Source organism: Perognathus longimembris, chromosome 3, assembly GCF_023159225.1.
Source record: "Perognathus longimembris pacificus isolate PPM17 chromosome 3, ASM2315922v1, whole genome shotgun sequence".
NCBI lineage: Eukaryota > Metazoa > Chordata > Mammalia > Rodentia > Heteromyidae > Perognathus > Perognathus longimembris.
The window spans coordinates 51,069,743-51,082,852 of NC_063163.1; the positions used below are offsets into that span (position 1 = coordinate 51,069,743).

At 32.3% G+C, this 13,110-nt stretch overlaps 1 protein-coding gene across 11 annotated transcripts in view; it reads right to left on the bottom strand.

The window, feature by feature from the left end:
• The window catches only part of Nbea (neurobeachin), a 525,681-nt gene that overhangs the window by 367,090 nt on the left and 145,481 nt on the right, over positions 1-13,110 (bottom strand). For 7 of the 11 annotated variants that reach the window (XM_048341508.1, XM_048341507.1, XM_048341505.1 and 4 more), the window contains 4 exons: positions 8,989-8,997; positions 6,962-7,142; positions 3,828-3,958; positions 718-825 (listed from right to left, as the gene is read on the bottom strand). In XM_048341508.1, coding sequence (XP_048197465.1) covers positions 718-825; positions 3,828-3,958; positions 6,962-7,142; positions 8,989-8,997 — 429 coding nt within the window. The remainder of the gene's footprint in view (positions 1-717; positions 826-3,827; positions 3,959-6,961; positions 7,143-8,988; positions 8,998-13,110) is intronic. The other 4 variants (XM_048341510.1, XM_048341515.1, XM_048341516.1 and 1 more) reach the window with 1 other exon arrangement.

Here is a 13,110-nt window from a genome sequence, read left to right on the forward strand (position 1 = left end):
TCTGTATATGTGGTGCTGGGGAATCGAACCCAGGGCCTCATGTATATGAGGCAGGCACTCTTGCCACTAGGCCATATCCCCAGCCCGAGAGACCACTCATTTCTAAAACTCAAAAAAATGGAATTCTTTTTCAGAGAACATCACAAAGGATTGATATATATATATATATTATGTGTATATATGTGAATATATATACATATACACATATATAATATATACATACACACTAATATACACACATATGATACACATATAGATATCAAATCATTGTGGTGTTTTCTGAAAAGGAACTCTATTTTATCATTGAGTTTTAAAAATAAGTGGTCTCAAATATTGGTAATATGTATATATGGGTATAGGTACATATGCATACATATATACATATATACATACATATACACATACACATATACATACATGCACATATATGTATATGGGGAATCAAGCCATATTAGGTCATGGAGAGAATAGTTTAAAAGTGCAAACTACATGTGTAAAGGTTAATTTCATTATGTTTGCTTCCCAAAATACAGTGAGCTATATGCAACCTTGAGCATTCTAATAAAGAATAGTAGCCATCTATTGTGGAAATGACAATAAGGCTATTTCATACAATTTTTAATACCATGTCTAGGGAAATAAATGTAAATACTTATAAGGTCTCCTCCATAAGCTAAACTTTATATTATTTTGCAGAATGAACGAGACATAACTTACCACATCCCGAAAGACAACGGCACGAAGGCGATTAATATCAACATCTTGAAGAAGTCTATCAGGATCCTTAATAGGAGAAAGATTACCTGGAACATTTTCTAAGGGAGTCTTATAAAAGAGAAGGAGAGAGTGCAAGAATTATGAGGAAATAAATATTCCAGAAAATTACAAGAAAGTGTCATTTTTAATTATCCCTTCTAGCTTTAGCTGAAATGGATAAATCACTGAACTCCTCTTCACCAACACTCTACGGCAATGCATATTATTCTCCTTTCTCCTCATATTATGTGATGTCTTCTCATGGTTCTTACCCTCTGTCAGCCTAAGTAGGACTTATTAAAGCAGGTAAGACTGTGGCAGGAAAAGACTGATTTGCACTTCAGGAGGTCTATGCTCATGTCTCTCCTGTTGACTCTGTGCTTGTTACTAAAATTTCCTGAGCTTCATTTTCACTACTAGTTAATAAATGTCTTTAACTTCCATAAAGCATTTTTTACACCTGGGAGAAGAAAATTCGACATTTTAGGTGATATACTTCACATGATAAATTAGCGCTCCAAGTTCACTAAAACTCAAACTTGTACTTATTCACTTATGTAGTAGTTAAAATGTGTGTAACTAGGCACCAAGGGTGTAATTAGTCTATAATCCTAGCTACTCAGGAGAGTGAGATCTACAGACCCTGGTTCAAAGCCAGCCCTTGCAGGACACACAAATCCAAGAAATGCTTAATTCCATGCAATCAACCAAAATGTAGATGTAGTGGTGTGTCACAAGATGTAAAACACTAATCTTGAGCAAAAAAACTAAGAGTGTGAGGCTCTGAGCAAGCCCCAGGACAAGCTTTAAAAAGCAAAAGAAACTAATTACATAATTTAACTTTGAAAGTATATGGAAACTATCAAGTAAGTTTTTATATATAACATGTATGTATTTCATGATATTTCACTAAATCACTAAATAAAATTGTTTGCTTTCTTGGCAGCATAGAAAAGTAAAGAGAGGATAATATTTGAAGGCTGATAGCTATTTGCTTCTGCCTAAAATCCTAAAATTTACAAACTCTTCTTACAAGCTCTATGATCTTACATGAGATCTTAACCTCTCCAAAATTCAGCAAGGTTATCTAAACAATAGCTTAACAATATTTATCGCAAGATGATTAAAAACAATAGCATACTTTATAGCACATATAAAAATTTAGAAACATCTTAATTTTATACACTATTTTACATTTTACAAAATCATCTTAATCTAATTTGATCCTTATGAAAATGACAAGATAGGAACAGTTTGTCTGTGATTCCTGTTCACAAAGGGAAAATGAGGCTCTCATAAGATATGAGATGTGTAAGTCCAAGATCAGTGGCAAGAATCTTTTTTCTGCTATACTAAATAAATGACCTGTGGTTTACTTACTAGATTACCACATAAGAAACACACAAACACAAAGAGCTTAAAAACAAACATAAAAACACCACTACATGGATGCATTTATTTTCAGTCCTGAAATGTGGTGTTACCAAGTCAAATCTTCCTTTAATATTGCTGTATCTATCACTTACCCACTTTTCACTGGCAATATCCTCACTAGATAGACTTGCTAACTCAACTGAATTACCACAAATGTCTCACTAGACTTTTCTGTCCACATTTTACAATCACAGCAATAATTGGCTTGAAAATCTTGAGAAGCTCCCTATTATCTTCTAAATACTGACAACTTTGAGATCTAAGTTCTCTAAAATCTTAATTTATTTACTCATTTCATGAGTATATACCAAGCATTTAATTGCTAGAAAGGGAGAAATGTCTGTGTTAATTCAATGTTTCCTGTATCCCAAGAATTACTAAGAATTTAAATGCAAAAAATGATGATATAACATAGTATAACATCCTCTTTAAAGACTGGAAATCTGAGACACAGAAGACAAGGGAATTTGTCTCAGGTCACAGCACCAGTAACTGATGGAGCCAAAATACCACTTAAGAATTGCAGCTTTCCACACCACACTCAAAAGTATTCAAAATGCTCTGGAGTTACAGGGATGTACAACATATGGACACTGCCTTCTGGTAATTTACAGTCTACTATGTCTACAACAACCAATATATAGCAGATGAATTACATAGATTTATTTAATTTACCAAACAATGGAGAACCTTGTGTATAGTCTTGTTAGCAGGAAAATAATATACGGTCAAATTATTTTATGAAAAAAACAGAGGCTACAATACTGAACATAACGACACTCAACCACAAGGAGTACGTGGGTGATCTGCTTGAAAACTGAATACAAAACTTGTAAAAGCAATTAAACTTCTAGTTTATGATTCCACTTATTGGATAAAAATTATAGTCTACATTTAGTACTCTCCAGTGTAGCAAGTAGGTGGAAAGACATACTGGGTGTTAGGAAAACAAGTACCCTAGACTAAAATGATGGTGAGGGTGTGAGAAAACATTTCCCTGAGAAAAGTATTTAAGCTAAACCCAAGAACTGAGCAACTTTTAGCTGGGAAAAAAATAAGGATGAGCATTTCAAGGAAAGGAAACAACATAAAAATCTAAGAAACTTAAATTTTTTTATGAGCTAAATATAGTCTACACACAAGCTATAGCTTAAGTTTTGCAGTTATGCAAAAGTCTTAAAGTCATGGTATTAAAATTTCATGATGGTAAGTAAGGTTCATGTAAGCATGTAATAAAGACAACAATTTAGAGTGAGCAATAGTAGTATTCTGAAATGCTAAACGGTATTAATTCAGTTGATAGGCATTCAGGTAACTTTTATTAACTATATGTCTATCACCAAAAGCCATCTGTTTCAAAAGCCCACTACTGACACATTGAACTCTAAAACATGAAATATTAAATAAAACACAAGTAACTAAAAAATAGCATTATGTGATGTAAAAACACTAGAAAGTAGAAATTAGTTTCTTCATTCAATAACCCACAAATGCAAATCACAGAAATATTAAAAAATCTTGGTAACACAATTACAGAGCAGAAAGCCAAAACCAGAGCCTGGAGCTGTCTGATTACAACTACCATATTGCTTTGTTCTCTTAAACAAAAACAAAGCTCTATATAGAAAGCATAGTACCTTGGATGCCGCAGTGGCAGTCCCACTTTGGGGAACTTCCTGAGGTTTGCTGCTTCCATGGGATGACTTGTTTCCCCGGTCTCTCTGCCTTTGTCGACATTCTAAACAGTTTCTCACAGCTACACAACAGACTATTTAAAACATCAAAAACATACTATTACTACAAATTGTTTGTGTGATGTATGGAAAACGCTTTCTAAGGTATTTCTTTTCCAAATTTCTTTCCCCTTTATCTACCCATTCTCATTAAAATCATTCACATCAATAATTATTTTTAATTATGAAATACAATAATGAAAGCATACTACATATAAAATATATAGCATGTAGTAAAAAAGCAAAAGGAAAGCAAAAGTCATATGGACTACGAGTCACGTGAAAGTAGCGGCTTTTTAAATTTTTGTACCAAGGACTGAACTCTGCCTCACACCTGAGTCACACACACTCCTATCGCTTTTTGCTTTCAGTTTACTTTTCAGTACCACCCTCCCCACAGAGCTGAGGATTTCTAGGTATTATCCAACTTATTGACTGAGATGAGGTCCAGCTTAACTTTTTAGCAAGGCTGCTTTCAGCCTGTGATCCTTCTGATCTCAGCTTCCTGTGTAGCTAGAAGAGGTTAGATTATAGTCACCATACCCAGCCCTCAGCCCATTTGATTCTTTTGTCAGTACTTGAATTTGAACTCAGTGCTGTTGCTTGATTGATGCTCTGTCATTTGAACCAGCTCAAGCTGGCCTTTGGTGTCTCTCAAACTTTGATGTCAAGGTTCATCAATTAAAAAGCAACAATAACAACAAAACAGGGTCTCACCAACTTGCTTTGTCTGACCAAGCTTCAAACGACGATCCTCTCATCTTCACCTTCCGCATAGATGACATGGTATGTACTGCCATGTCAATCCTACCTTTGAAGCTTCCAGTATAACCTTTCCAGTATAACCTATTCTATTGCTCTCCATCCATCACAATTTCAAATTTTATGGAGCATTTATTAAAATGTTCAGCAAATTAAAACTCACATAATATGTATGTTAGCCATGGAGCTTGAACTCAGGGATTGGGCGCTGTCCCTGAGCTTTTCCATTCAAGGCTAGCACTATAAAACTTTGAGCCACAGCACCACTTGTGATTTTCTAGTGATTAATTGGAGATAACAGTTTCATGGACTTTCTTGCCTGGGCTGGGTTTGAACAACAATCTTCAGATCTCAGCTCCTGGGTAGCCAGGATTACAGGTTTGAGGCACTGCTGCCTGGTTGAAAAACATTTTTAAAAATAAAGTGACCTTATCATAGTATCTATCATACTATCATACTAACCACAAATATTCAGGTACCACAGGTTTTAATGTTCACAATTCTTTATGGTAGTTGAGTCTACTTGACTTTATCAACACGTTTAATACATTCAGTTATTTCCAGAAGCAGTGAAGTATTATTTGCCATTAAAAGTAAACCCTTAGGTTTTCCTTTTGGTTTTGACTTGCTGCTGTTCTTTCTGGTAATCGCTGGATTGAATCTTAGCCTTCTTGCACGGTAAGGAAGCATTCTGTCACCGATTACTCCCAACTCAATACTGAAACATCTAAAGTCAGGCCAAAAGTACTGAAATCCTGGCTTTGTCATGCCAGAACTATGTCATCTTGGGCCATCACCTTAAATATCTGTCTGCTCATACATATAAAGGATTACAGAAAGATAATTCCCTTAGAGGGATATCATGACAAATTAATCTACATAAAGTTTAGAGAGGTGATAAATGTTTTATTATTTACTTATAAAGTTTTCTGTGGATGATATAGCAATTCAAACTGGTAGGTACTCTTAGGATAAAAATAAAATCAGCACTAATATCTTATAATGTATTTAGAAATTGTAAGCTCAAAGTAACCAAATTAGTACTGGTTTCAAGAAATTGAACATTTTCGTGTGTGTGTGGGGGGACTGTGGGTGTGTGTTTCTCACAAAGTTCTAAATGTTAAATAGCCCATGGTAAATTAATCTAATTGCCAGAAATATCCTGGCAATCTCTCCCCTGTATGGATATAAAATGATTCCTGTCAGCTTTCCTGACTTTAAGAAATACAAAAAAAATTAATTGGATCACATTTTATTATTCTTAAATCTAAGTGCCTGCTCCTTCTTTGCATCTAAAACAACTCTCCCAGTGTAGTCGTACAGCTCTCTAACCCCAGCACTCAGGAGTCTCCTGATATAGGTAGATCTGAAGTTTAAAGCTAGTTTGGCCTCCTGCACAAGTTGGAAGTCATCCTGAGCTACACAGAAAAGTTCTATCTTTAAATAACAACAAACGTAAACAGAAAAAGAAACAGAAACAGAAAACAAAACATAAACAAAACCAATAAATACTACTGTGTAAGTATAATTGAATAGGGTTTTTTTTTTTGTTTTGTTTTTACCTACCTTCCTAAAACTACTGTTAATAAAAAGTACATTACAGGACCTCCCTATCCTATGTGTACCTTCCATTCTTCAGCCTTTTTGATTTTCCAAGGCAAATATAAAAAGAGCAGCTTCTGCCTGATTTGAAAGTCTTAAATAATAAATATATATTTTATTTTTAAGAAAAATAGAAGAGGTAAGAATGGTTTCTATCTCAAGAGCTCATCCCAACGTACTAAGTTTCAATGCTGAACTTTCTTTGCAACATAAGACAAAAGATTAATAAAATAAGTGTGGTAACATTTTGAAGAATAGCTGTTCATTTTGTGAAACAAAGTTGTAGTGGTCATGTTTGTCTATCATATTTAAGATCACATCATTTGTTTTCTGATATGTTTGTGGGCACTAATTTCAATAGTAGTTCACCAAAATAGGATTAAAAAATGAATTGTCATTCCAATGAAATAAAAAATAGCAACTACCATGTCATTTAGGATTTGAAAGAAATTCAAATATATTTAGCTTCATTTTTAAATAATAGATGATTGAAGTTTACTAATTTCCTGAAACCTTCAATGTAAACTTTTAAAAAACTTGGTAACTCTAGAGAGCTAAAAGATAATAATTAAATTACAGAAGCATCAACTTAAATGAAGACTTCACATACAGAGCCACATAAACAATCTTTTAAATAACTCTTTAATGTTTGCTGTTAGCCTTAACAGACTTACCAAGTCTTAGGCACTGTCGCATTAAACCTCCGGAGGACATATTTTTTTCAGCTTCGATCTCACTGAAATTTAGAGAACTGGCAAACACAAGGACATCAACCATAGCCATCAGTCGGCTGAGGAAAGTTACAGCTGTCTCTGCTGACATGCCTTGAGTTACTTCAATATTTTCCAATTCCGTCTTTAAGAAAGTAGAAGATTTAAGCCTTGATTAAAATTGGAAAATATAATACATGTAACACATAATACAGATGAACAGTTTAGCAATAGTTCACAATACAAATGGCAAAGTAATATAGTTTTGCAGACTATGTTAAATATATATACAGGAAGAGACTTTTAAAACCATCTATGTGGGTATTAAATGCCATTAGTTATTTTTTATAAAGGACGTTGAAAGGGGTGACATTGATCAAGACATTGTATTCATAAACTGCTTTGTTAAATGGCAACTCCTTTGTATACTAGAGTTAATAATAATAAAAACAGGACTATTTAGTAAAGTTATTTAGAAATAACTGTACATGAGCACTTTTACTAGTTTTATCTTATTAGAATTTATAAAATCATAAAGTTGACATTCTTTTCTAAAATATTTCTCATTTAGAAGCTGTTTATTTTTCTCCTGTATATAAAAATAAATAAAAGGAAAGATGGCTTTTTTCAGGCATCACAATTCAAATTGAAATGTATAGTAATTCTTTTTATTTTTTTCTAGGTTCAAAGCCAGGACTCGACCTAATACCTGATGCTTTTGCTCACTGGCTAGCATTCTAGAAACTGAGCATGCCTCAAACCCAATATTAATTACTATGCATTTTAGGAACCACTGAAACGACTAGATACTTTTTAGGTACAATAAAACTCTAGTGTGACAATGATAAAGAATATCATAACTTCCTAGATACTTAGTGACCCGTAGTTCATTAGCAATAATGTGAAAACATTGGAAACTATGCTTTCAGTAAAACATTCTCTGTAAAAATATGCAATCTTTCACCTGCCTGGGTGAAAGTATTCTGTTTCCTAAATGTATAACTTTGTAACTTTATAAGCGTAGTAACATTTCTCCTTTTACCTTTCATTATGAAATACATAACATTTGAATGATTTTGTTTCTTACAAGTAAGGTTCATTTTCTCAGTGTCAGAATGGCAGAAAATAAGGAATGTTTTATTAATAAAATTATTTTCTGTTTAAACTTCCTGAAAATGTGCACACTCATAACAGAGATTATCTTTACCTCTTCACTAACTGATAAATTCATTAAAAGAACAGCAGATATAATGGATTGCTATTCCTAATTAATGTTCCGTTCTGATACTGCTTATATTCATCATCCTACCTAAACTTCTTGCTTGGAAGAAGCAGGAACATTAACATACATATGTCTGAGGAAAACACTTCATTAGTTAATCATTATTTTTTTGCTCATGTTGGTTTCGAGTCTACAGTTCTAACCTTCAAAATGTACTTCTGTTTTGAGTAAATTACAAACAAATATTTATGAACAAATTATTATATTTATATTATTTGACAAATGTATTTCTGAACAAAAAAAAACTGATTTTAAGCTAACAGACATTCTTAACAGAAATAACCTAAAAGAGAGTTCTTAGTATGTTATGTACACGAATTATTTACAAATACAATAAGTATCATATAAGTATCTTATGATATATTTTAAAAATAAAAATTACTCCCATACAAATTATTACTCAACCTTAAATAACATATATTTCACTGTTTCCTTTAATTGGAGCTAGTCAAAATCTGATCACACAGCTGACTATATTCATACTCTTTTAATTATATTTGATAATTTCATTAATATTGAGAATAATAAAATGCTAATTCATTAATGCATTGGGAAAATAATTTTTATAAATCTTTAAAATATGTAAAAGATATGCCTGATGTTAAAGATGATATGGAAACTGAAAATATAACTAAGTCAAAAATGTCATATGTAAGTAAAAATAAAATTTAAACTAAAAACCTAAAAATTACTCAGAAGTAATACTAACCTTAGAACCCTGGACATGCATTAGACAAAACAGACAACAGACCAAAAAAGTACAAGAAAAGAAAATTATTAAAATTAAACAAAAATACATGTAAAATTGAAACACAAAATATATTTAAAATCATATTTGATTATTTTGTTAAAAATAAAATTCTCAGAAGGGAAATTCAGAAGTTATATGACTAAAATTAAATATTTTGAGTAACAGCAAATAATATATATAAGTGCAATTCATACGTAGAAATTAAACATGCTATTTTATAAAACAATTGTCTTTTCTTAGTAGATGATTAATAAAACATTTTAACAAATTAATAGTATTCCTCTACAAAAGTTCTATCTGTATTGACATAATCAGAAATGATTCAGGGAAATGAACTACTTATGCCAACATTCTAGAGTTTGCTATAGAGTTTGCTATGTTTATTCAAATATCCAGAAACCCTCTTAAAAATCAAAGTTGAAATATTTATGTTGTTACAACATAAAAACTATTTTTTACTGATATAGTACATAATTCCATGTGCTAAGTTTCAGAGTATAATTCAACCAAGAACTATACTTAAATGAAAAGAAATTTACAAAGGAGTAAGTTTCACAATTAATAGTTACCAATTATTCCTATTCTTTGCCTTTTGCCACATATATATTTATACATGGGAATATAAATCTGCAAACGTACTATTTTCATGGCACACTCACTGAAAATTATAAAAGCATCCAAGAAACTAAAGCGTAACCATTGCCATGAGACAGACAAGAACAAAACCAAAATTAGTACTTTTTATAAATATATATCCTAGTAAGAAAAAGTAAACTAAAATTAAGATTTTTGTCATTGCTTTTGACAGCATATGAAACTTGTTCTTTTTTTATTATGCAATAACTAGGAGAAACACAAATGCCAATTTCATTATTGTCCTGGGAGAGAGAAAATTTGATCACATTTAAAACTGAACCAAATTCTGAACATTCAGTGTTCAACATGTTAAGTTGACCATTTTTGGCACAACAAAATCAGTGAATGAATTTGTGGTTGGTCCATGATCTGTATTTTTATTATTTTATTTCCTCTAGTTTTCTGCTTTCATTCATGAACAGCTTGAACAAAGAGGCACAGAATAAATGATATGCACTGAAAAGATAACAAGGAAAATATCATTCCTTCCCAAACCAAAAACTCACCAAACCACATAGCAAGTAGTAGTAGTATTCCTGATTACTAAAAACAGTTGATTCATTTTTTAAAAATTAAGGTACTTTTTATTATTGATTTTCTTTGCAATGTATGATTTAAAATAATCTAGGCAATCCCAAACTGCAAAAAAAAATGCCGATTCTTTGGTAATATTAAGTTCAGAGTATTCTGTATCAACATAAACAATACACTGGCAGTTTTCTGTTCTTAGTGTTAATAATAACATATCTCTTTACAAGGATTATTAAGTAACGCAGCTGAAATTTTTCTTCCAGAAAAATATATTGTAATATACAAATTTTATTCCCAATAGAGATTTTTGGTTCTGGGGAAGCAAACAGAGCATTTCTGTGGCTAATCCCATGCAAAAAGCAGACACAAAAACTATACCAGTTTAGTCTTTTGTTACCAAAAAGTTCATCCATAATAACTAAATTTGTCTCAAATATTTTAACTTCAAAGTTCTGAATATGACAAGCCGACTTTATAAATAGAAAAATGTTCTATCATTATGTAAAACATGTCCAAAAGAAATTAAATGGTTCAAAAGAGTGACTCAAGAAAGAAAACTTCCAGAGGTATCCTCACCTAATGCATTTTGCAAGTATTACTTAACTTAATTTTCATAAAGATCCTGTGGTATAAATATAACTAATATCTCTTTTCACATAAAGAAACCAAGTTAGGGGACAAGCAGAAAATTGCAGAGGTCAGATTAAAATACAGAATTATCTTATGCATAATTCATATACTTTTAATTAACTCAGTTTCAAAAAAGGTCATATGTGTGCCTCTCTGATACTGAGAAAAAAACATGTATTCATAAAAACCACTCAACTGTTCACAATAGCTTCGAAAAATGAGAGAAAGACATACTCTTGGGTTGAGCTTCGAGACATTGTTTTTTTTTAAATACTTAGCTTTCTATTTATTTTTCCAAAATTTAACGTTTCAGCAATAAATATGTCAAATTAAAAAAATTAGCATAGCTAAGTGCAAAAATTGAAAGAGAATTTAAAGTGATGACCACAATATTCAGTGATTATTTTTCAAAGTACAACTTTAACAAATAGCTAGTAATTCAAATTCAATTTTTGTTTTGTTTGTCTTTTTTTTGTTTATTTTTGTTTGTTTGTTTTTGCCAATACCAGGGCTTATTCCTAATGCTTTGTTCTCTTACTAGGCTTGCTTGATTATGGCTTGTACTGTATTACTGAGCCATGTCTCCAGTTCAGTATTTTGTTGACTAATTGGGGATGAAATGTCCCAGACTCTTCTCCCCAGGTTGGCTTTAAGCAGTGATCTTCCAAGCTGCACTTTCCTGACTAATTTAGATTACTGATAGAAGAGCCCAAATTCAAGGAAAAAGTTTATCTTAAATTATAAGCATTGGTTTTCTACAGTTATCATAAGCAATAAAGTTTTCACTATACATCATTCTATTATGGTATTGTTGTTTTATGTGGAGCTCATACCCTGTGTCAGTATTTAACAGACTAGTACATGGGATAAGTCTGATCCACTAGGCAGTAAATAAAGCTTGTAAATAACATTTTAATAGAATGAGCCCATGTCTGTTTATGTGCTGCAAATGCTTTTCTACCATACCTACAGAATGAAGTAACTGGATAAAGGCCATATGGCCCACAGAATGCAAATACTGAATATTTGTCTCCACATAGAAAGTTTGACAAATATTGCCATAACCATCATTAAACCCATTTACTCATAAAATACTTATCTATATGTAAGATAAAAATTCGAAAAACTTATATCAATCAAAATTACAAGAGCTCAAGAATTTGTATCAAATTCTAATGTTATTTACAAGACAATGTGCCTTTTTGTTCATCTGTATGTTGTCAGATTTTTCTTTTAGCACTTCCAAAATTTTGTCATCTTTTTATCTTTTAAACCAAAGTTAAAAAAGTCCACATTTGTATTCAGTTTTTATGTCTTTCTTTACTCACTCTTTCTGTTTCTGTCTATGTGTTTGTCTTTCTTTTTGGGTACTGCAGCGATTTCAACCTTCCTTCCTTCCTTCCTTCCTTCCTTCCTTCCTTCCTTCCTTCCTTCCTTCCTTCCTCTTTCCTTCCTTCTTTCCTCCCTCTCTCCTTCCTTCCTTCCTCCCTCTCTCCTTCCTTCCTTTTTTGGAGATTTGAACTCAGGCTGTGCTTGCTCAGCTAGTTACTTGCGAGGCTGGTCAACTACCATCTTAGGTATGCCTCCAGCTCTGCTGTTGCTAATTATTTTGGAGATGGAGTCTCATGGACATCTGTGCCCACACTGGCCTCAAGATGATATCCTCTGGATCTCAACCTCTGGAGTGGCTACAGTTACAGGCATGAGCCATTGGCACCTGACTTGGCTATTTCTTTTAAAAAAAGCAGTTTATTAATGAATAGAAATATCAGATATGTTATAGCACCATGAATAGGAATAAGCAGTTAAAAGACTATAATAATAGAAATGCAGAAACACAATAAACAAAAGATTCTACAGCTGAATGAATTCCCAGAGTGTAAGTAGTTTCAAATCCAACCTACAGGAATCAAAATTGCATAGGCAATAATTTTAGTAGCCCAAATTTTTCTTTTTTTCCTGGGGCTTGGACTCAGGGCCTGGGCACTGTCCCTAGCTTCTTTTGCACAAGGCTAGCACTCTACCACTTGAGCCACAGTGCCACTTTCAGCTTTTATTTTGCATGTGGAACCCAGGGCTTCGTGCATGCTAGGCAAACAGTCTACCATTAGTCCAAACTCCTGGCCCAGTAGCCAAAACTTTAAAATATCAGCACATTTATTAGCATTATGAAAGCAACAAAACAGGTGTAGTAAAATAGTACATAAATCAAGTTTATAATTACTTCGTTAATTTAATTTTGTCTATACTAATAGAGATCTTTCGATTTTAAAATTTAGAAGA